At 39.6% G+C, this 25,856-nt stretch overlaps 1 protein-coding gene across 3 annotated transcripts in view; it reads right to left on the reverse strand.

The window, feature by feature from the left end:
* UHRF2 (ubiquitin like with PHD and ring finger domains 2) overlaps window positions 1-25,856 on the reverse strand; it is a 98,855-nt gene that overhangs the window by 50,357 nt on the left and 22,642 nt on the right. For 2 of the 3 annotated variants that reach the window (XM_023213153.2, XM_023213155.2), the window contains exon 4: window positions 2,654-2,872. The exons of the other annotated variant lie outside the window; for it this stretch is intronic. In XM_023213153.2, coding sequence (XP_023068921.1) covers window positions 2,654-2,872 — 219 coding nt within the window. The remainder of the gene's footprint in view (window positions 1-2,653; window positions 2,873-25,856) is intronic. 3 annotated transcript variants of the gene reach the window in all.

A 25,856-nucleotide genomic window follows, 5' to 3' on the forward strand; every position in this document is an offset into this window, starting at 1 on the left:
CTGCGCCTCCCAGGTCAAGTGATTCTACTGCCTCAGTCTTTCGAATAGCTGGGATTACAGGCATGCACCACCACACCCAGCTAATTTTTTTATTTTTTAGTAGAGACAGGGTTTCACTAGTTGGTCAGACTGGTCTCAATCTCCTGACCTCAGGTGATCCACCCACCTTGGCCTCCTAAAGTGCTGGGATTACAGGCATGAGCCACTGCACCTGGCCCATTCAGTCTTAGTTCCACTTCTAAAGCCAGTGTATTCCCACTCTTAACTATACCTCAGGATCACTTGGGAAAACTTTTTTTTTTCTTTGAGACGGAGTCTCCCTCTGTAACCCAGGCTGGAGTGCAATGGCACGATCTCAGCTTACTGCAACCTCTGCCTCCCGGGTTCAAGTAATTATTCTGCCTCAGTCTCCCATGTAGCTGGGACTACAGGCACGCGCCACCACGCCTGGCTAATTTTTGTATTTTTAGTACAGATGGGGTTTTACCATATTGGCCAGGCTGGTCTTGAACTCCTGACCTCATGATCCATCTGCCTTGGCCTCCCAAAGTGCTGGGATTACAGGCATGAACCACTGCGCCCAGCCGGGAAATCTTTTTTTAACAGCAAGCTTTTTAAGCTCAATGCTATGTGTGCCATTATCCTATTGTGTACACCTGAACACTCAAAATAGGTTATAAGACTCCTAACGTAGCCAATTTATTTAGGGGCTTTCTCCTTCATGATTTGCATCCATATCAGGGTTTCAAGTTGTTTAGAAGTCTGTGACTGAGCTATACCCTTAGTCTGACAATAGAATCACACTTTTGTTTGTAAGAAGTTCTGAAACCTGTTTTCTAAAATGTTAAGTTTTCCACGCCTCGCATTTTTAAATCTCAGGAGTCAGCAAACTTTTCCCACAAAGAGCCAGAAAGTAAGTAGTTTTGGCTTTGCAGAGAAGATGGTCTCAGTTGCAATTACTCAGCACAAAAATAGCTATAGATAATACATAAATCAATGGCCATTGCTGTGTTCCAATGATACTTTATTTACAAAAATAGGCAGCTAGTGGGCCATAAGCTTGCCTATCCTTGCTTTAGATTTTAATCATTGTTCCAAGATTTGTCACCTTGTATCACTAATCCAGTTAATCAGAACTTGACAAGAATATTCGTTTAGCTGCTTATTATTATTATTTTTAAAAAAACAACTGTCAGGGTTATTCTAAAACCCTCAGTGCTCAACACAACAAATCTAATAATTTATTCTAAAGAAAAGAAATGCACAAAAATGCATATACGAGGATGTTTATGTAATTACTGATAATAGAGAACTGGAAACCATTAATAGAGATTTTATTTATTAAAAAGTAAATTAGTGACTAGTCAGCAAATTATTCAGAAGCAGCAGACACACAAAGAGAGTGACAACGTTTTCCAAAGTGTAAAACAGTAACTCAAATAACGCCTAGTACTTTATCACTTCAGGAAACATCTGAAAGTATTTCTTAAAAAATTAATGATAGAAAGCTGGGCGCAGTAGCTCACGCCTGTAATCCCAACACTTTGGGAAGCAGAGGCGGGTGCATCACTTGAGGACAGGAGTTGAGACCAGCCTGGCTGGCATGGTGAAACCCTGTCTCTACTAAAAATATAAAAATTAGGTGGGTGTGGTGTCGTATGCCTGTAATCCCAGCTACTTGGGAGGCTGAGGCAGGAGAACTGCATGAAACCAGGAGGCGGAGGTTGCAGTGAGCCAAGACCATGCCACTGTACTCCAGCCTGGGCTACAGAACATGAAAGAAAGAGAAAGAGAAGGCCGGGCACAGTGGCTCACACCTGTAATCCCAGCACTTTGGGAGGCCGAGGCAGGCGGACCACGAGATCAGGAGATTGAGACCATCCTGGCTAACATGGTGAAACCCCGTCTCTACTAAAAATACAAAACATTAGCCTGGTGTCGTGGCAGGCGCCTGTAGTCCCAGCTACTCCGGAGGCTGAGGCAGGAGAATGGCGTGAACCCGGAAGGCGGAGCTTGCAGAGAGCAGAGATCGCGCCACTGAACTCTAGCCTGGGCGACAGAGCAAGCCTGCGTCTCAAAAAAAAAAAAAAAAAAAAAAAAAAAAGGAAGGGGAGGGGAGGGGAGAGGAGGAGAAGGAAAAGAAATGACTGAAATATCTGGGTGATTTGATTCAGGTGACATCTTGCATTCTGAATTCTCTTCATTAAGTTTAAATTCTGTAAGTTGAAAATTACTATGAAGGAAAATTACTGCTAGTCTGAGAAGTCCAGCAGACAGCTGGTTAAGTAGTCATCCACTGCTATTACATCAACACAGATCACAGATCCTCATAGCAATTATAGTTATTAAAATGCTTTTACATATTGTTTTGTTCGATCTATAAGAATCCCATGAGGTAAGAATTTCTGTAATAAAACACTCAGTTATTTCTAACATTCTACCAAATAGTATCTCCAACCTTAAAGTTGAAGATCTAAGCCACGCTTAACTTTTAAAAATTCTTAAGAATTTATAAAAATATTCTCCTTCAGTATAGAAATTTCCATCTTTTATGGACTCCATCTTTTTTTACTAAGGTGCACGTGCTTAATACCTAAAAATACATTCCTTCATTAATTTAGTAATTAAACGGCACCAGTGAAGACAATCTTACCCCAGGAAAATTTTCACACGAAGTTCTTTTTTGGTCCTCGAGATTGTCTTCAGTGTGGTAATTTCTGCATCAAACCAGAATCCTCTTTGTCCAGGACTTTCTACATTATAATTAACCATTACCACATCACCAATATTTAGTTCATTCCATTTCAAAATGGTTCTAGCTCGTGGTCTAAGATCTTTGACATTCATTTCTAGAGTACCGCTTTCTGGGTATCTGAGGAGAGAGAAAACCATAAAACATGGCTTATGATTATCAAAGACAACTAAAGTTTTATGCAATGCACAGAAAAACCTAACTTACTGAGTTAATCATCTAAGAGAAAGAGTAAAATAGGTTGCAGTGTCCTTAAATAGCAGGGGTTACTTCATGTTGGCTTCTCACCTGTACTGTGATACCTACAGGGTAGTTACTGTAAGTATGAGCACGAACCCTCTCCCCATTCTCACTAGGCCTTGGAGATGTGGATCTCTTCATGGCTTGCAGGTTGTCAGGCAAGTAAATGTTCAGCCCACATTCAAGAACCACAATCATCTACTTTGAGGGAGCTATATGCTATTTTTTCTAGAATAAACTATAAGTAACATATCTATTCAGTCACGTATTACTGTCGTAATCTAGATATTCTCAATGAGAGACTGAATATTCATAATAGCACTTAAATGATATACACTCATGATTTGACTTCCCAGAGCGAAACAATTCTTGCTAAAGTCTTATTAAGACATTTACTGCTAGCTGGGAAAAGTAGGGGACTGGGAAGGGTGATAAAAACACAAGCTCTTGCTCTACATGATCTACATTCTTTTAACCCAAGTTTTGTTTTGGTTTCTGAGACAAGGTCTCACTCCGTCACCCAGGCTGGAGTATAGTGATGTAATAATAGCTCACTGTAGCCGCAAACTCCTCGGCTCAAGAAATCCCTGATCCTGAGGTGCCTGAGTAGCTTGTACTATAGGCACGCGCCACCATACCCAGCTAACATGTTTTTCTTTGGTAGAAGCAGGGTCTTACTATGTTGATGAGGCTGGTTTTGAACTCCTGCCCTCAAGCAATCCTCCTGCCTCAGCCTCCCAAAGTACTGGGACTACAGACATGAGCCACCATGTCAGGCCCCAAGTTTTTTTGTTGTTTGTTTTTGTTTTTTTTTTGAGATGGAGTCTTACTCTGTCGGCCAGGCTGGAGTGCAGTGGTGAGATCTTGGCTCACCGCCACCTCCTGGGTTCAAATGATTCTCCTGCCTCGGCCTCCTAAGTAGCTGGGATTACAGGCATGTGCCACCACGCCTGGTTAATTTTTGTATTTTTAGCAGAGATGGGGTTTTGCCACATTGGCCAGGCTGGTCTCGAACTCCTGACCTCAGGTGATCCACCCACCTCAGCCTCACAAAGTGCTAGGATTACAGGCATGAGCCACCATGCCCAGTCCCAGGTTTAAGTTTTAACAGGACTAGATGATGGCCCTTCTGATCTTTGTACAAGTTCATCAACTTGTGCCATTTGCAATACTTATAAGAACATGAACCTAGCATGTTCCAATAGCCTCCATTTTCCCTGAAAGAGAAAGGAAAGATTCCAGTCTCTTTATCCTTTTCTTTCTTTAATGTATACTTTGAGTTCTTGGATACCTGTGCAGAACATGCAGGTTTGTTACATAGGTGTACACGTGCCACGGTGGTTTGCTGCACCCATCAAACCGTCATCTACATTAGGTATTTCTCCTAATGTTATCCTTCCCCTAGCCCCGCACCCTCCGACAGGCCCCGCTGTGTGATGTTCCCCTCCCTGTGTCCATGCGTTTTCATTGTTCAACTCCCACTTATGAGTGAGAACATGCGGTGTTTGGTTTTCTGTTCCTGTGTTAGTTTGTTGAGGATGATGGTTTCCAGTTTCATCCATGTCCCTGCAAAGGACATACATTCATCCTTTTTAATGGCTGCATAGTATTCCATGGTGTATATGTGCCACATTTTCTTTATCTAATCTATCACTGACAGTCTTTGGGTTGGTTCCAAGTCTTTGCTATTGTGAACAGTGCTGCAATAAACATACATGTGCATGTGTCTTTATAGTAGAATCATTTACAATTCTTTGGGTATATACCACCCAGTAACGGGATTGCTGGGTCAAATGGTATTTCTGATTCTAGATCCTTGAGGAATTGTCTTCCACAATGGCTGAACTAATTTACACTCCCACCAACAGTATAAAAGCATTCCTATTTCTCCACATCCTCTCCAGCATCTAACATCACAATTAAAAGAACTAGAGAAGCAAGAGCCATCAAATTGAAAACCTAGCAGAAGACAAGAAATAACTAAGATCAGAGTAGAACTGAAGGAGATAGAGACATGAAAAATCCTTCAAAAAAAAAAAAAAAAAAATCAATGAATCCAGGAGCTGTTTTTTGAAAAGATCAATAAAACAGACCACTAGCCAGACTAATAAAGAGAGAAGAATCAAATAGACTCAAAAAAAAAAAAAAAAAAAAAAAAAATGAAGAGTATCACCACTGAATCCACAGAAATAAAAACTACCATCAGAGAATACTATAAACACCTCTACACAAATAAACTAGAAAATCTAGAAGAAATGGATAAATCCCTGGACACATACACCCTCCCAAGACTAAATCAGTAAGAAGTCAAATCCCTGAATAGAACAAATAACAAGTTCTGAAATTGAGGTAGTAATTTACAGCCTACCAACCAAAAAAAGCCTAGGACCAGACGGATTCACAGCCAAGTTCTACCAGAGGTACAAAGAGGAGCTGGGAACCATTTCTTCTGAAACTATTCCAAACAATAGAAAAAGAAGAACTCCTTCCTAACTCATTTTATGAGGCCAGCATCATCCTGATACAAAAATCTGGCAGAGACACAACAACAAAAGAAAATCTCAGGCCAATATCCCTATGAACATCGATGTGAAAATTCTCAATAAAATACTGGCAAACTGAATCCAGCAGCACATCAAAAAGCTTATCTACCACGATCAAAGTTGGCTTCATCCCTGGGATGCAAGGCTGGTTCAACATATGCAAATCAATAAACGTAATCCATCACATAAACAGAACCAATGACAAAAACCACACGATTATCTTAACAGACGAGGAAAAGGCCTTCTATAAAGTTCAACCCCTTCATGCTAAAAACTCTCAATAAACTAGTTTTGATGGAACGTATCCCAAAGTAAGAGCTATTTATGACAAACCCATAGCCAACATTATACTGAATGGGCAAAAAAACTGGAAGCATTCCCTTTTAAAACCAGCATAAGACAAGGATGCCCTCTCTCACCACTCCTATTCAACATAGTATTGCAAGTTCTGGCCAGGGCAATCAGGCAAGAGAAAGAAAGTACTCAAATAGGAAGAGAGTAAGTCAAATTGTTTCTGTTTGCAGATGACATGATTGTACATTTAGAAAACTCCATTGTCTCAGCCCAAAATCTCCTTAAGATGATCAGCAATGTCAGCAAAGTCTCAGGATACAAAATCAATGTGCAAAAATCACAAGCATTCCTATACACCACCAACAGAGAGAGAGCCAAATGATGAGTCAACTCCCATTCACAATTGCTACAAAGAGAGTAAAATACCTAGGAATACAACTTACAAGGGATGTGAAGGACCTCACCAAGGAGGACTACAAACCAGTGCTCAAGGAAGTAAGAGGACACAAACAAATGGAACAACATTCCATGCTCACGGATGAAAGAATCAGTATTGTGAAAATGCCCATACTGCCCAAAGTAATTTACAGATTGAATGCTGTCCCCATCAAGCTACCACTGATTTTCTTCACAGAATTAGAAAACACTTTAAATTTCATATGGAACTAAAAAGGAGCCCGTGTAGCCAAGATTATCCTAAGCAAAAAGAACAAAGCTGGCAGCATCACACTACCTGAATTCAAACTATACTACAAGGCTACAGTAACTAAAACAGCATGGTACTGGTACCAAAACAGAGATATAGACCAATGGAACTGAACAGAGGCCTCAGAAATAATGCCACACATCTACAACCATCTGATCTTTGACAAACTTGACAAAAACAAGAAATGGGCAAAAGATTCCCTATTTAATAAATGGTGTTGGGAAAACTGGCTAGCCATATGCAGAAAACTGAAACTGGACCTTTCCTTACACCTTATATAAAAATTAACTCAAGATGGATTAAAGACTTAAACCTAAGACCTAAAACCATAAAAACCCTAGAAGAAAACCTAGGCAATACCATGCCGGACAAAGGCATGGGCAAAGACTTCATGTCCAAAACACCAAAAGCAATGGCAACAAAAGCCAAAATTGACAAATGGGATCTAATTAAACTGAAGACCTTCTGCAGAGCAAAAGAAACTATCATCAGAGTGAACAGGCAACCTACAGAACAGGAGAACATTTTTACAATCTATCCATCTGACAGAGGGCTAATATCCAGACTCTACAAAGAGCTTAAACAAATTTACAAGAAAAAAAACAAACAACCCCATCAAGAAGTCGGCAAAGGATATGAAGAGACACTTCTCAAAAGAAGACATTTATGCAGCCAACAAACATATGAAAAAAAGCTCATCATCACTGGTCATTAGAGAAATGCAAATCAAAACCACACTGAGATACCATCTCACACCAGTTAGAATGGCAATCATTAAAAAGTCAGGAAAAAACAGATTCTAGTTTTTATATGCAGCCAGCTCTCTAAGTAACATTTAAAAAAGAAAAAAGCCAAGAAATTTCATCAGAAAGCAAAACCATGCAAAAATTCTAGCAGTATGTTGGCTTTATGTATATTTCCTAATAGTAAGCATCACAAACCTAACCTGACCTGAACCTAAAGCTTTATAAGTTTCTTCAATATTATGTATTTTTATTTATTGTTTTTAAAGACAGGGTCTCACTCTATCACCCAGTCTGGAGTGCAGTGGCATGATCATGCTCGCTGCAGCCTCGGCCACTCAGGCTCAAGCAATCCTCTTACCTCAGCCTCCCAAGAAGTGGGGGCTACAGGCGCATGTCACTACGCATATAAAACTTTTTGTGGAGACAGGGTCTCACCATGTTGCCCAGGCTGGTCTCAGACTCCTGGGCTCAAGTGATTCTCCCATCTTGGCCTCCCAAAGTGCTCAGATTATAGGCATAAGCAATCATGTTGAGCGGGGTTCTTCAATTTTAGGCGTAACTTCCTAATATCATTAGACCAAAGAAATCAGTTACAGTCCACACTGGCTTCTATAAAATTAAGACCTGCTGCTCCTATGTATTACTAGGTAGCAGGGGGACAAAGAAATGAGTAACATCTGGTTCGTGCTCTTAAAAAGCTCAATCTATTGAAGGTAGGCCAGACTACTACAGCAGTGGTTCTCAAAGTATGGTCCCAGATCAGCAGCATCAACATCATCTGTGGATGTGCTAGAAATCCAAATTCTTGGGCTCCATCTCAAACCCTGAGTCAGAAACTCTAGAAATGAGGTCCAGCAATCTACGTTTACAAATCCCCTCAGTGATTCCGATGCTTGCTCAAGTTTAAAATCTCATTTTAAAGAGTCACAGAAATATAAGAATATTTGTGATATTAAATATCATATCATAGTGAGGCAGCATTAAAAAGGTAGGAACTAAGGGAAGAAATCTTGAACCGTTACCCAACTAAGAGTGGACTGCTCAAAATGAAAGTGGGCCTGAAGTTAGAAACAGCTAGTCCTGGCTCTTCCAAATCAAACAAGGACTACGAAAGCTCAGGAATCTAATAGTATACCTAACTCATTTAGATTAAATATATATTAATCCTGTGTGGGATCTTACAGCAGGTGATGGGGGTAGGGGGGCAGAACTCTAAGAAAAGCCACTCTGTGATCACATAGTTCTGACACAGGAAAGAGAAGGTACTTGATACTGAATCAAAGATAAGCTTTTGGAACTCATTCTATGCCTTAAGTCCATGAAGAAATCGACACACTCTTGCCACAACAGATATAACACTTAGCCTAAATGTCCCTGCCAGCCTCAATCATCATCTTTCCCAATTCAAACCATTTTTAATGAATTTCCTTCAACTCATGTGACAAGGTTTTGGATCATTGTATCATCCTGGTGTCTTCACTCAAAAGATGTTCTATTTTCAGCCAGCCTAGGTTTAGATTCCCAACTGAGCTTCTCCCTCAACTTTCCATCAACCCCTCAACTTAGCTTCTGATCACTGTGTATACTTGGGAAAGTTACCAAACCTTTTGGACTATATTCCTAATCTGTAAAATGTACCTAATGGTAACTATCTCATATGGTGGTTTTGAGAACTAAAATGAGAAGTCTTTTAAAGCACTTAGAACAGTACATAATGGGGTAAGTAAATGTATTTTTTTTTATTATGCAGAAATAATGTTAAAGAAGGAAACTGACAAGTACAAAATTATGTCTATAGTTCTCTTCTCCATTTCAATCCCCACTTGTTTTTTTGAGACGCAGTCTTACTCTGTCACCCAGGTTGGAGTGCAATGGCATGATCTCGGCTCAGTGAAACCTCTGCCACCCGGGTTCAAGTGATTCTCCTGCCTCAGCCTCCCGAATAGCTGGGACTACAGGCGCCTGCCACCATGCCTGGTTGGTTTTTTGTATTTTTAGTAGAGACGGGGTTTTACCATGTTAGCTAGGATGGTCTCTCCTGACCTCGTGATCTGCCTGCCTTGGCCAATCCCATTTTTTAATGGTCAAACCTAAATTCAAAGTCTGTAGCCCAACATCTGGTGTTTATACACTCATGTTATTTCACAATGGTTTGGTGAGAAAAATAACGAACAATTTTTCTCAATCTATAAAATGAGGTTAAACTAGATCTTTTAGTGCTTTTCTAATTCCACAGTTGTAAATTCATTTCCTGCCTCAATATTCTTAAGGCCATGTAAGACAGAAGCCTGTTCTATTTCAGATGAGATTCCTTTCTCAGCTGTAATGTGAAAATTATTTGAACAACACATTATCGTCATTCTATATGTAAAAGGCATGTATCAGTGGCAAAAAAACCCACCTCCATTAACCTAACTTTGTCAAAATTAAATGCCCAGAATGGAAAGATTTTGAACCAAGTAGAGAACCTCAACAAAGTTTTAAAATTGTATATAAAGTTATGTTTATATGGAGACAGGGCAAAATAAATCATTCCATACACTACAGCAAGAGAACTTAAGCTATACCTGCACCTAAACTAAATTTGTACAAATCCAGGAGAGAATTACGTAGTGGATTATACATACATTCTGTATGTACTCATGCATATACATAGTTAAGTCTGTAGAAGGTAAGTCATGAAAATGAAGAGTACATTTTTAAATTCTAGCCAAGGAGACAGTAGGTCAACTGCTAGGAGAAAACAACAACAACAACAAAAACAGAAAAGGAACATAAAACTACTCTTAAACTTGGGAACCTATTATATGCTCAAATGTTACCTAATATTTTCCTAGGCATCTTCAGTTACACATATTTTAACATATACAGTGATAACTCCAAAGCTCCATTCTAGCCCGAACTTTTCAGATTCATATAACCAACTACACCTCCAAATGAAATGTCCCAGAAGCACCTCAAATGCAAAGCATCCAAAATGGAATCTCCCTACCACACAATCTGCTGGTGCTCAATATTCTGAGAAAAACCCTTCATGCTCTTAGAAGTGTAAGAGTTATCTCCAATTCCTCTTATATTGCCTTTATCCAGTTACTTAGTCCCACTTAAGATAATCTGTTAATGATTGTTTAATGTAACTCTATCTCCTTAGTTAAGATATACATTTCTCAGACTAGGCCCAACACATCTCCCCATCTTTAGGATCACACCTTTCAATCCATATCATACTTCTGCCAAAATGAAGATTCTAAGACACAGATCTACTTAAAATATTTTATGAAGTTTGATTATAGTTTGTTGACAGGCTATGGGAAAACAGGTACTCTCATATACTACTGACAAATACAAAGTGGTATTTTCCCCTCTTAGAGGAGAATCTGTTAATTACTAGAAACACTGTCTATACATTTACTTTCTGACCCAGGAATTCCTGATGAAAAGATACAAAGGCTATTTACAGCTGCACTATTATTAACAGTTCTAAAAACAATCAACGTCCATAACGGAAACCCTCAAGATAACATGATACAGTTATATAATAGAATATTGTGCTCCTATAAAAAAGAAATGAGAAACATATACTATGAAGTGATCTTCAAGATACATGAACTTAAAAAAACGTAAGGAGTAAAACGGTATGTGTAGTGTTCTATTTTCTATCTAGTGTATATATGTGTATAAATACACATATACACACTAGATATGGGTATATGGCATATATACAAATGCATATATACATAATACACTTTTATTAAAACAGAAGCATAAACTAAACTAACAAATATTGTTACTTAAAAAACTAGGTGGGAGGCTGAGGCAGGAGAATCGCTTGAACCCAGGGAGGCAGAGACTGCAGTGAGTCGAGATCATGCCACTGCACTCCAGCCTGGCGAAAGACTGAGACTCTGTCTCAAAAAACAAAACTAGGTAAGAAACAGGATAGAAGGAATCAGGATGGAAGCTCAGCATCTCTTAGTACACTTTGCTTTGGAGATTTAACTACAGAACTATGTAATGTGTCACATGAATATAAACACAATTAACAAAATGTGTGAAATCCCTAAAAACCAGAAGCAAAATGAATGAAACTACACAACTGGTAGCCTAACACCACCAAGATAAACGATTACAAGTTATGTGAAAGCACACCAAGTTCACTAGACAGCCCAAATGATATATTTCTTAAGGATAAAAAATAATAATTTTTCAGTAGTCCTATTGTTTGCAATATGAGTATTGTTAGTCTGAAACTACCATGAGCAGGATAAAGCAAATCAGTGATATCATTAGAAACTGTGATTTTCAGGGTAAGAGAAAATAAATATAAAATCACAGAGGTTAAGTTATAACCCTTTCCTCCTCTAAATTTAATTGGAAATATCAATATTCACCCATGGTATATTTAAGTATTTCCTAGTTCTGTTTCAACGAAAATATCTAGAAACATGATCAAACACGCATCAATGAGCAGCACAGACTATGTGCTCTAAATACCATTTCCAATTCAAAATAACTAGGATTCCTAGACATGGCTGAACCCAGGGCTGGAACATTCTGTTATACCTGAACATAAAGAAACATTCAAAAACTATTATGTCACTTTAAACTTGAAGGATCTTCCACAGGCTAAAGATGAGACAATCTAAGCACAAAAGTAACAACTGGGATAGGTTAAAAATAAGTGTTAAAAGGCACTGGAAGTTCCTAATACTTAAAAGTATCAATGTCATCAGTCAGCCTTTGAAGGATCCTAGGGAATTACAATACAAGCTGGTAACAAATTTTGAGTGTATCAGGTTAACAACACCTGAATCTTACCACAGAAAAGTATTATGTGTCTCCTGATGGGATAACAAGCCATAGGTAAACAAACACTGTCTTTCAAGTAGTCTTATCTAATAGAGTTTAAATCAAATCAAACTTTAGATGTAATTATTAGCTTCTCAGGAAACTAACACATTAACAGAAGAATGTGTCAAATATCACTACAGTAATGTGATCAGTAAAATCCAGACTGAGAAAATTGTACAAGACAAATGACACAGTTTATTGAAATAAACAGGGGGGAAAGGGAGACAAAATCTGTAGATCAGGACTTACCAACTAAATGCAATGGGTGGGGTTTGTTTCTGAACCTTATTTGAACAACCTAAGTACATTTTTAAACAGATAATTAAGAAACTACGAACACTGACTTGTTATCTGATGTTAAGGAATCCCTGGGAATTTTATGTGACATCTGTTGTTACACTTTGTATGTCAGCGTTTCCAAGTTCGTTTCCAGGTTCATTGATGTAGCAGAACTCATAGGACTCCTCTACACATTACAGCACGAAGCTATACCCATGGCTGAGTTAATATAGCCAAAAAACAAACAACAACAAAAAGCAAAATCAGTAAAGGGAAAAGGCACATGAGGTGACTAGAGGAAACCAGACACAAGCTCTCTGAAGAGTCATCTCCTAGTGGAGTCACACAGGGCATGCTTAATGCCTCCAACAACCAACTGTGAAAACACAGGTCAAATATTGTCTGCTAGGGCAGATTAAAGTGTTCAAGGTAATTAGGGGCTGATAATATGTACTGCCTAGCACATACCAGAATTCCAGATTCCCAGAAGCAAGTGTTCAGCATAAACCATATTGTTTGCAAAAACAGTTTAGACAATGAGAACCATTTTTAATCAGAAAATAATGGGAATGTTCCTGAAATCTAAGGTTTCCAAACAGCAGGCAAGGGCCAACCCATATGAGCTGACCATTTCAGGGATACCAGTCTCAGATCTGATGTTAACTTTTTTCTGCAAACTCTAAAAAGAATCCTTTTTAAGTCATTTTGTCCGTTGGATACTCTGGCAAAGACGACAAGATGAAGGTAACACCTATGAGATAGGGAAAGAAAGGAGAACTAGGCAGTAAAAGCCCTTAGACCATGATGCCGGTCTATCACTTTGAAAGAAGGAAGGGGAAGGAAAAGCCTGAGTGTGGTTCAACTCTGACATCTTGGCCAGCATAATGGTAAGCTCACGTGTGAAATTAACATTGGGGAAAAATTGCCAAATCTAGAAGCTCTGCCACATTTGGTCTCTGGCTGAGGGAGGCCAAGAAAGAGCATAGCTTTGCTTCAAACACTGTGGCAGAGTTAGAAAGTGCTGTGGTTGAAGACGATCCGCTAACTGCACTACTTGCAGCTGGTCAGTAAAGGTCTTAAGATTGGCTATGAGTTGATAATGGTTAAAGCAAGGTGATGGGTTCATCATATTGTTGTTCTGCAGTGTTTAAAGATTTCTGTAATAAATACAAATGCTATGCAACTGAAAATCTAAACACTGGCTAAACACAAAAGGCTTTTCCTATTTTTTGAAGTTTTTCCTTATGTGTATAAACTTTAAAAGGTAACACTCAAGGCTTACAATGAAGACAGGGAGTCTGTCTACTGCCACAACCTACCACATTCCTAACTCCTGTTACTCAAGAGGCAAAAACTTTCCATTCTTATCTTATTTACCGCCATATTTTCAAACAGTATGCTTTGTATTTTTTGCTGTTAAACTGTTACTCTTAACATCCACCAAGTACAGTTCACTTGCCTCTATCCTCCTCTTACAATTACTAACACAAGGCACTGCATTAAGTGTTCATATATACTTACAACAACCCTTAGGACAGTTAGGCATTATTCTACCCCCATTTTACAGAAGCAGCATAGAAGTTATTTATTTGGATGGTAATAAGGCACAGAGACATTATTCAAACTGATCATCCGGCTCTAGACTCTATATACTTAACAGGGGTTGATAAATTTTTTCTTTTTCTTAAATATATTATAGAAACTAGGTAGTCTGTAAAATCAATATTTTTTACATGTTAACTAAACAGTGTTCACAGATAAGTAATGAAGTATGCTTTAATTACATTTCCTTCCTTCCACATCTGTGTTTTCTTTTGAGAATCTGGTGGCTCTTTTCCGTTGTTACTATGTACCTATCATTAATTTATCTACATTCCCACACAGCTGTAAAACTGTTCAGACATCTTAGGTACTCCACCTTTTTGCAACTTTGAAACATTTATTCTAGTGCCTCTGTCAAATTCCAATCTGAACACCTTGCTTTATAGGCTTTACGCCTAGTCCATAGCTTTCATGCTAGCATCTCCTTCCATTACCTCCTATATTGAATCCTATTTCCTGGAGAGCATGTCTTCTTTCTTGTTTTAACACTAGGTAGGGTTAAAAGTGGTTAAAATGCTCTTTAATACAAATTAACCAGTCCTCTTGTTTTTAGTTCTATTCCACATGCCTTCCTCCAAAGTGCCTAGTGAATTCAAGGCCTGAGCCTTCCCCAAGGTTCTCCAACACCAATTTGCTTGCTTGCTTTGTTTGTTGGCTTCTTGTCCATAGGTTTCAGTTTTCTCTGGCCTGCTAAACTACGTAATATTAATTCATTACCGTTATGCCTTCCAAAATGTTGCTTTCTCTTGTGTCTTGATTTCTGTGCTTTTTTTTTGTCCTTGGGGGTTTACGGATTTATTATTTTACTGTCTTCTAGAATGGTTTAGGAAGGAGTGGAAAGAAACATGCATCTTCTTAACCTGCCATGTTTAACTGGAAATCTTTATTTGCCTTTAGTTTCATTTCTTCTTACTCACTATATGCTTTCTACACTCCAGCCATATTAATCTACTCCCAGGTAGCCCCGTATTTTCTGCCTCTTTATCTTCGTATACTGCTGTTCTCCCTCAGGAACTAAAATATCTCCTCTACCTTTGTACTCTCAAAGTTAGGTATGCATACTTCTATTGTACTGTAAAACAGCAATTTTTCATTGACGAGCAAGTACCATGTTCAAAATATAGTGTGTCTGGGAGAGACGAGGCCTACAAATGTCTGGAAACATGTCCAACTTACTAAATAGAAAAATATGCTTTTGTATAAAAAGCTCTTAATCAAATATATAATAAACTATGATTGCCCAGCATATATTTTGCTAACAGTAGAAACAACATAATTAGGTTAAAAAATAAGTATGCTGGCTGGTCGCGGTGGCTCATGCCTGTAATCCCAGCACTTTGGGAGGCCGAGGCAGGCAGATCATGAGGTCAGGAGATGGAGACCATTCTGGCTAACACAGTGAAACCCCGTCTCTACCAAAAATGCAAAAAAAAAGATAGCTGGGTGGGTGTGGTAGCGGGCACCTGTGGTCCCAGCTACTCGGGAGGCTGAGGCAGGAGAATGGTGTGAACCCAGGAGGCGGAGCGCACAGTGAGCCAAGACTGCATCACTGTACTCCAGCCTGGGTGACAGAGCAAGACTCTGTCTCAAAAAAAAAAAAAAGTATGCCCAAAATAAAACTTCTAAGTATTATTATTTCTTTGTTTGTTTATTTGTTTATTTATTGTCGCCCAGGCTGGAGTGCAGTGGCACGATCTTGGCTCACTGCAATCTCCACTTCTCAGGTTCAAGTGGTTCTCCTGCCTCAGCCTCTCGAGTAGCTGGAACTACAGGTGTGCACCACCATGCCAAGCAGATTTTTGTATTTTTAGTAGAGACGGAGTTTCACCACGTTGGCCAGGCTGGTCTCAAACGCCTGTCCTCAAGTGATCCACTCGCCTCAGCCTCCCAAAGTGCTGGGATTACAGGAATAAGCCACCACACCCAGATCTAAGTATTGTTTAAGAGTATGTAGACTGGGGCAGAGGCAGACGAATTGCTTCAGCTTAGGAGTTTGAAACCAGCCTGGGCAACATGGCAAAACCCTGTTTCTACTAAAAATTACAAAAAAATTAGACCAAGCATGGTGGCTCATGCTTGTAATCCCAGCACTTTAGGAGGCTGAGGCAGCTGGATCACTTGAGGCCATGAGTTCGAGACCAGCCTGGCCAACATGGTAAAACCCTGTCTCTACTAAAAATACAAAAATTAGCCAAGGGTGGTGGCACGTGCCTATAATCCCAGCTATCTGGGAGGCTGAGGTATGAGAATCGCTTGAACATGGGAGGTGGAGGTTGCAGTGAGGCAAGACTGAGCCACTATACTCCAGTCTGGGTGACAGAGGAAGACACTGTCTCAAAAAAAAAAAAAAAAAAAATTATCCAGGCGAGGTGACATGTGCCTGTAGTCCCAGTTACTCAGGAGGCTAAGGCAGGAGGCTAAGGCAGGAGGATCACATGAACCAGGGTAGTCGAGGCTACAGTGAGCCAAGATCATGCCACTGCATTCCTGAGTGGGTGACGGGAATGAGACTCTATATCAAAAAAAGGAAAAAAGAGGGTGGGGGGCAGTTATTTACCAAAATAAACCCATCTTTATTAATTAGTAAATGAAAAGCAAAAAGTTTTATTCCATTATCACCAGACTATTTTCAATATTATTAGCAGAAAGAGCTAGTACCAGTGGCTAATGCCTGTAAGCCCAACACTTTGGAAGGCCAAGGGGGAAGGATTGCTTGAGCTTAGGAGTTCGAGACCAGTGTAGGCAACACAGGGAGACCCTGTCCCTACAGAAAGAAAAAGCTGTTAAATTAGCCAGGTATGGAGGCATGCACCTGTGATCCCAGCTACTTAGGACGCTGAGGTAGGAGGATCACTTGAACCCAGGAGGTCAAGGCTGCGGTGAGCTGTGGTTGTGCCACTGCACTCCAACCTGTGTGAGAGTAAGACCCTGTCTCAAAATAAAGAAAGAGGCTAGGTGTGGTGGCTCATCTCTGTAATTCCAGGATTTTGGGAGGCCAAGGCAGGTGGATCACTTGAGGTCAGGAGTTTGAGACCAGCCTGGTCAATATGGTGAAACCCCATCTCTACTAAAAATACAAAATTAGCTGAATGTGGTGGAACGCCCCTGTAATCCCAGTTACTCAGGAGGCTGAAGCAGGAGAATCAATAGAACCTGGGAGGTGGAGGATGCAGTGGGTCAAGATGATACCACTGCACTCCAGCCTGGGAGACAGAGCAAGGCTCCATCAATCAATCAATCAATCAATCCATCAATCAATACATAAATAACACAGGTCAAATAGTTATTTACAGATGAGGAAATTAAAAGCTGAAAAATTTAAGAGAAAACAAAAAACTTAACAATAAACTGAAGACCTGGAATTCAAACCAATTTTTTTTTTTTTTTTTTTTTTTTGAGACGGAGTCTCGCTCTGTTGCCTGGACTGGAGTCAGTGGCCGGATCTCAGCTCACTGCAAGCTCCACCTCCCGGGTTTACGCCATTCTCCTGCCTCAGCCTCCCGAGTAGCTGGAACTACAGGCGCCAGCCACCTTGCCCAGCTAGCTTTTTGTATTTTTTAGTAGAGACGGGGTTTCACCGTGTTAGCCAGGATGGTCTCGAACTTCTGACCTCGTGATCCGCCTGTCTCGACCTCCCAAAGTGCTGGGATTACAGGCTTGAGCCACTGTACCCGGTCTTTTTTTTTTTTTTTTTTAAATAGAGATGGGGTTTTGCTATGTTGCCCAAGCTGGCCTCAAACGCCTGGGCTCCAGTGATCCTCCCACCTCAGTCTCCCAAAGTGCTAGGATTTCAGGTGTGAGCCATTGTGCCCGGCCTCAACCCAAATTCTAAATCCAATGCCTAAACTATATAGCCTGTGACAGAGTCACTGCTCTGTATACTTAATGGCCAGGGTGGTACCTCTTTGAAAAGCAGATTCCTAGGCTGGATGTGGTGGCTCACACCTGTAATCCCAGCACTTTGGGAGGCTGAGGCACGTGAATCACCTGAGGTTAGGAGTTCGAGACCAGCCTGGCCAACATAGTGAAATGCTGTCTCTACTAAAAATACAAAAATTAGCCAGGCATGGTGGTACACGCCTATAATCCCAGCTACTCGGGAGGCTAAGGCAGGAGAATCACTTGAACCCTGGAGGGGGAGGTTGCAGTGAGCTGAGATTATGCCATTACAATACTCCAGCCTTGACAACAACAGCAAGACTGTCTAAAAAAAAAAAAAGCAGCAGATTCCTAGACCCACACAATGAGGAGGCAGGGAGAGAGGGTCCCATCAGGAATCTGTTTCTTAAACACCTTACATGGGTGAAAATGCAGTGTTTTTGACCACCTTTGAGAAACATAAATGTAAAGGGACAATATATAAGTTTGAAGAGGTGAAATCAACTGGTATCTGTAAAATCCTTTTTCTAAGTACTAAGTGATCCTGTAACACATGAGCAATAAGAAGATCACATACGTATCTAACTTCTTCCTCCCTCCTTTTGATTACTATCCACTCAGGACCCTACAAGTCATAGACAGAGGAAATACTCTTAAGTCTTTAGTAAAGACACCAATAACAACCAAGAAGCAATAGAGCAGATAGGTTATTTTACCAGGGTTCTAAAATTCAACAACTCATTCTAGGTCCCTGTGCTCAAGATCGACATGACACTTAATTCAAGAAAAACCTACTCTCTCTCCCATCAAAACCTAGAAATAACTACATTTGACACTGTTAAAAACATTTTTGGAAACCTTTTAGGAAAAGATCACTACATCAATATACTCAAGAAAATCAGTTTTGTTACTTTTTGGAAAAACTACTTTCATCTAAAAATACCACTTGATTTTATTCAGAATTGGCTCACTGACTTCTATTTGCAGTAGCCATAATTAAGGCTACTCAAAATCATGTACCACAGACTTAGAATAGCTCCAGAAACCTTAAAGAATGCTGGGAGCAATGACAACATATTTTAAGACGTTTGCCAGATGAGTTTTTAATTATAGCCTAGCCTAAGTTACCCACAAAATTCTAACTGATGCTGTAACATTTCATTTGATTTCAATCCCATGGTAAAGCCTTGATACTGTATTAAAAGTAGCAGTTGAACCTATTTGGTTTAAGCAACCCTTTTAATACTAAAGAGTATGTGTTCTCCCCCACAGAGAAGTACATACAGGTGTTTATGGACAAGTAAAGAATCTCTCTGGTTTATAGTACCTGTTCTGTGAAAGCATTCTGACTGAGAGACACACATTTTTAAGTTATGTAAACAAACTGATATGCTATAGATAGATGGTGCTCTACAATAGTTTTTTAAAAAGCATGCTTCTCTTAAAATGAGAGGTAGTATGGCAGAGGAGTCACAAGCACGTGCTTTTTGGAATCTGCCTACGACTTACTAGCTCTCTAACACTGAGCAAGTTACTTCTTTAAACCTCAGTTATTCCCACTTTTCACATAAGAAAATATCTACTTCATTGAGTTTCTATGAGGATTACATGAGATAATCCAGGTGAAGTATTTGTATACTGCTTGGCACACCGTGTTATTTTAATAAGAGAATTACTAGATTAAGCTACTTTAATTTGGGCTTCACTATGAAAAGACTCTTGGCAATCATTTGCCCATAGTTAAAGACTGAAATTTGCCTAGCCGAAGGTAACTGTTTGTTCTTAAGATGAGACACAGACATACTAACTTTCATAAGAATTTTCCTTCTTTACATACACACCTCCTTGTTCAAACTACTAGGTGTTTTGTAGCTTACTTTGATTCTTAAAGAAATCAGCTAGAAGTTATAACCCAAGACCTCTAAATTAGACCACTAAGTTAAATAAACCAATAAAGGAAAAGCAAGTCACTAACAAGCACAGCTTCCTTACACTTACCTTTTTAACTGACCTGTAAGACTGACTAACAGTACATGCTAAATCCTTGGTTTTAAGAGGATGAAGAGAACAGGTGGTAGTGTGGTAACTATGGCCTAAAAATTAAAGCCTAGACCATATCATTATGAACTTCATGCCATGCCAGGCACAGTGGCTCAGGCCTGTACTTCCAGCACTTTGGGAGGCCAAGGTGAAAGGATTGCTTGAGCCTACAGTTCGAGACCAGCCTGGGCAACAAAGTGAGACCCCATCTCTACCAAGAAAAAAAAAAAATCAAAAATGAACTGGTCACAGTGGTGTGCACCTGTGGTTCCAGCTACCTGAGAGGTTGAGGCAGGAGGTTCACTTCAGCCCAGAAGTCGAGGCTGCAGTGAGCCATGTTTGTGCCACCACATTTCAACCTGGGTGATGGAGCAAGACCCTGTCTCCAAAAAAAAAGAAAAAGAAAAAAGAAAAAAAAATTATGCCAATGTTTAGAGAACTTTTGAACTGATTGAAAATTTATGGGTTGATTATGATTATTCTGTAATGAACAGAGACTGAGCTGCTTCATCCACTGGTAACATTTCAAGGAAAAGCATTTTATAATCAGGGAAGAATCTGACATCTCGTTCAATCCCATCTCCCATTCAGGAAGCTTGTCTTAGAAGGACTGACTGGAGGTGGTGGTTCACACCTGTAATACCAGCACTTTGGGAGGCTGAGGCGGGTGGATCACTTGAGGTCAGGAGTTTGAGACCAGCCTGGACAACATGGTGAAACCTTGTCTCTATTAAAAATACCAAAATTAGCCAGACGTGGTGCCAGGCACCTGTAATCTCAGCTACTCGAGAGGCTGAGGCATGAGAATTGCTTGAACCCAGGAGGCAGAGGTTGCAGCGAGCCAAGATTGTGCCACTGCACTCTAGCCTGGGCAACAGAGCAAGAAAAACCTTAGATCTCAGAACACTCAACTATTACATAGTATTTCCCCGACTCAAGAATTTAACAGACAAATTTCCCCATAAATACATTATGGACATTAATTTCTATGAAAAATTAATATGGGTAAAGACTGTATAGTGGAGAAATGGTCCCTCATTTAAAGTCACCTACAGATCACTTGGCTTGAATGAAATATAATTTTAGAAAAGACTTAGTTCCAGTAATTTTATCTATAAGGAAACAAAATGGAAAAAAAAATAGCTACAAACCACCTAGACATACTAAAGTAAGAATGAATGCTCAGATTCTTCAGGTATTGCATATCATCTCTGGTCTCTAAAATATATTTAAACTGTCATATATCAACTACTTTCCCCCACACTGCTATTTGGCAGCAGCTGCCTGATAGTAATGGATAAGGCTGGGTCAAAAGGAATCTATCAATGATTTGTTCGCAAACTGAAGTGTGCATCAGAGTCACTCAAAGGACTTACTAGAACTCATATTGCTCAGCCACCCCCAGGACTGATTCATCATATGTCTGCAGTGAGCCCAAGAATTTGCACTTCTTTTTTTTTTTTTTTTTGGAAGAGACAGGTTCTTACCATGTCACCCAAGCTGGAGTGCAATGGCACAATCTTCACTCACTGCAACCTCCACCTCCTGGGCTCAAGCCATCATCCCACTTCAGCTTCCTGAGTAGCTGGGACTACAGGTGCACACCACCATAGCTGGCTGAGTTTGTTTTGCAGAGACTGGGTTTTGCCATGTTGCCTAGGCTAGTCTTGAACTCCTGGGCTCAAGTGATCCACCTACCTTGGCCTCCCAAAGTCCCAGGGTTACAGGTATGAGCCATTACACAGGCCAAAAATGTGCATTTCTAACACGTGATGCTGATGCTCCTGGCCAATGACCATATTTTGAGAATAAATGGACTAAGGCAGGGGTTCTCAACCATGGCTAGACATTACAATCATAGGGAATTATTTTCACAGGGAATCACAAGGAATGAAATAGAATCACAGGGAATGATTAGAATCATTAGAACTTTTGAAGACATCAATGCCAGGGAGAGGTAAGGGGTCTCCCTCAGAAGGACTATCTGCAAATTCTGTGGGGAGAGGTCTCACACACTGATTATTTTGAAAACTTCCTAGACAATATGTAGCCAGGGTTGAGTACCACTAGTCTAAGTAATTAAAATGAATCTAAACAAAATCCACTGAAAGCAGATGCTTCTTATACACAGAAGCAGGATCAAGATTTTAGCATTTGTCTACTGATAAAGCAGTCAAATGATGAGTTCAGATAAAATTTGACAGGATAGCCCAAGTTGTTGACATACCTATGGTTTCACTCAATAGAAGTTGCGTGTGTGTTTTTTGCTTTAAATCCCAGGCAAAGTCTACAGCAAGTCTTCAGGTCATATTTGCAATTAAGTATTTATATAAAATGTTGACCTCTGAAGGCAACACACAAGTAGGCTACTACCAATTACATGTACCATGTCTGTGCTGAATCACAATATTGCATATTGGTTAACTCTTGGGCTCTGGAATCAGACAATTTAATAGATATGACCCTTGGCTAATAATGTAATTAATCCTTGGTTTCTCCATACAAGAGTTAATATAGCTACATTATAGTCATGCTAAAGATTACGTAGCATCTGTGTAAGAAGTTATGCTCAGAGTCTGGCACATAAGACAACATTCTCTAAAATAGCATAAGGTATGACACAGATATTATTAAAAACACTAATGGAATGACTGTCCTTCAAGATCACTACTTCCTTCAGTCAACATCCTGACTCTTCATCAATAGCTTCAGGGTCTCTACTTGCAAGACTGCTGTCAGTTTTGTGAATTCAGATGTTTAGGGCCTTTAAAAATGTTAATCTTAACCTTTAATATCTTAACTACAGAGAGGATAACTGATGGAACATTGAGGAAGCTATAAAACTGAACAGTACACACTTACTAAAATGAAATATGAGAAAATTTGATTTTTCTCCCTTTTTCATATTAACCACTTAATGATTTATAATTGTTTTAATGAAGCTTCATTTCAAAGACTGATAATCTGGTCTAGTAATCTATTAGATATGTAGATTACTATAAAAATAGCTTTTAAACAGCTCCATTTTAACTGACAAACATTATATAGCCCAAAAGAATTCTGGAGGCAGGTTTCTTTTATCTCATGTACAATACATCTCCCTGCTTTTGCTAAATGATGGCTTGTTCAAACTACACTGCTACACTCAGAGGTTTGGAGATACAATTGTGTACAGGTTTGCCAAATAATGCTTATCACTCTAGGAAAAAATGAAAAAGTAGTTCTTTGAGAGAAATACCATAATCCAGGTCTTTTAAGCTAAGTATTTCGTTTTACTCTTCACTGTAGTTTTACATTTTGAGTCCTACTCTGAATATGCACCAGGTCCTGATGGTATTGTTTTTAAGGCATGGGAGTTGGAGGACAATATTCCTAGTAGGGAACAGCCGGTCCAGTACAACAGCAGCATCATCTGGTTTGTACTAGGTATCTTACTTCTAATGAAACTAGCTGGGTGTGGTGGCTCACACCTGTAATCCCAGCACTTTGGGAGGCCAAGGTGGGTGGATCACTTGAGTTCAGGAGTTCAAGACCACCTTGGCCAACATGGTGAAACACAGACTCAACTAAAAATACAAACATTAGCCAGGTGTGGTGATGCATGCCTATAATCCTAGCTTCTTGGGAGGCTGAGGCATGAGAATTGCTTGAAACCAGGAGGTAGAGGTTGCAGTGAGCTGAGATCATACCACCGCACTCCAGCCTGGACCACAGTGCAAGACTCTGACTCAAAAATAAATAAATAAAATAAAGTAAAAACAGGTTTACAGCATAACTATATGACAACCACATTTTATCGACTCACTTGGAGCTTACTACTCAACAAAAAAATCTGGCCAGGTGCAGTGGCTCATGCCTGTAATCCCAGCACTTTGGGAGGCTGAGGTAGGTGGATCACCTGAGGTCTGGAGTTCAAGACCAGCCTGACCAACAAGGTGAAACCCCATATCTACTAAAGATACAAAAATTAGCCAGGTGTGGTGGCGGGCACCTGTAATCCCAGGTACTCGTGAGGCTGAGGCAGGAGAATCACTTGAACCCACGAGGCAGAGGTTGCAGTAAGCCGAGATCGTGCCACTGCACTCCATCCAGCCTGGGCAACAGAGCGAGACTCTGGCTAAAACATAATAAAATAAAAAATCTGTTTATTAATACTGTTAGGCTATATACTTCACCAGCTTTCTTCAATGCATCCTCCATTCAAAGAAGAACTTGTTTGATGACTTATTGAAGTCAACATGTACTTCATTATATTTTGTAATTCATTTTTCTCATTATCACAAAGAATGAAACTTTAACAAGCTTCCTATCACATCCATATCGGCTCATAACGATTATTTTATCCAGAAGCTTATTTATTTTATACATCTCATATCTTATATAGTCCTTTCCTCTTTTTAAAGAGGTGACATTTACCTGTTACTAAGCTTCTGTTATTTTTCATTTTTCAAAGAAAGTTCAGCTATCATATCTTCAAGTTGCCAGCACTGAAACATTTAATTCCATCAAGTAAAATTATTAGGGCAGGTAATTTTAGTCTTTTCACATATGTTGGATTTAGATTTCCCTTTACTTAACATTCATTCTAACGGACAAAAAAAACAGCCAAATAAATGCTAAAGTACTGTGTTTTGTGCTCTAAGATACACCAAACTGAAATGTAGGGCCTATCCATTGGATAGTCTTACTTCAAAAGCAACTTTATGAGCCCCTAAAACTGTAAAATTTAATAAGCTTTTGTTCACTATTTAAAGTTCCTTATTCTATGTCTATGTTGTGCCATTCTGCATATTATTATTTGCCAAACAATAACTCTTATTGGCCAAAATCAGATTCAAGGTAGTACTTTTCCTAATTATTTCTCCCATTTCCACAACAAAACTCAAGAACTTAAAACATTCTACTTATTTACCTCTTCTGACGCAGCATTTATAAACCCAGAGACCACTTGCTATTATTACACACCAACTTCAACCCCTTTCTACGCCAGCCTCTGTTCAGTTCTGGCCAATCCCGGATCTAAATACTCAGATAATTGTTGGTACTATTACCATCTACCATGTCAAATAAGCAGTGTTGGCAGCTTAGCCACAACCACATTAAGTACCAGAAAAGTAAAGATTAAAGGGATCTACTTTTGATTCGTTTCCAGATATCCTGGAAATCTGAATACTGAAGTCTTTTTATACTGTTTTGTGATATGAAAAATAACAACCATTCTAGGATTTTGAACTTGTACTTGATAAGAATTTGGTAGCATGATATCTTCCATACATATTAATGTATTACTTGATAAGTGGCTTAAGGTCATTTAGTGTGTTTAATACATACTAAATCTGTCCCAACAGTAACTTTCATACTATAATTTTTTAAATGGGTAAAGACAATAGTTTACTGTCAGAATCTAAACCCTCAAGACAAGTTCTTAGTACCACTTCCAACCTAACAGTTTATAGCCGATTTTGGGCCGGTCATGGTGGCTCAGGCCTGTAATCCCAGCATTTTGGGAGGCCAAGGTGGGTGGATCACTTGAGGTAAAGAGTTCGAGACCAGCCTGGCCAACATAGTCAAATTCAGTCTCTACTAAAAAATACAAGAATTTGCCAGGTGCGGTGGCTCACCACTGTAATCCCAGCACTTTGAGAGGCTGAGGTGGGCAGATCACAAGGTCAGGAGATCGAGACCATCCTGGCTAACATGGGGAAACGCTGTCTCTACTAAAAATACAAAAAAAAATTACCCATGCGTGGTGGTGGGTGCCTGTAGTCCTAGCTACTCGGGAGGCTGAGGCAGGAGAATGGCATGAACCCAGGAAGTGGAGCTTGCAGTGAGCCGAGATTGCGCCACTGCACTCCAGCCTGGGCGACAGAGCAAGACTCTGTCTCAAAAAAAAAAAAAACAAAAAAAAAAAACAAGAATTAGCC

The sequence above is a fragment of the Piliocolobus tephrosceles genome, chromosome 14 (assembly GCF_002776525.5).
Source record: "Piliocolobus tephrosceles isolate RC106 chromosome 14, ASM277652v3, whole genome shotgun sequence".
NCBI lineage: Eukaryota > Metazoa > Chordata > Mammalia > Primates > Cercopithecidae > Piliocolobus > Piliocolobus tephrosceles.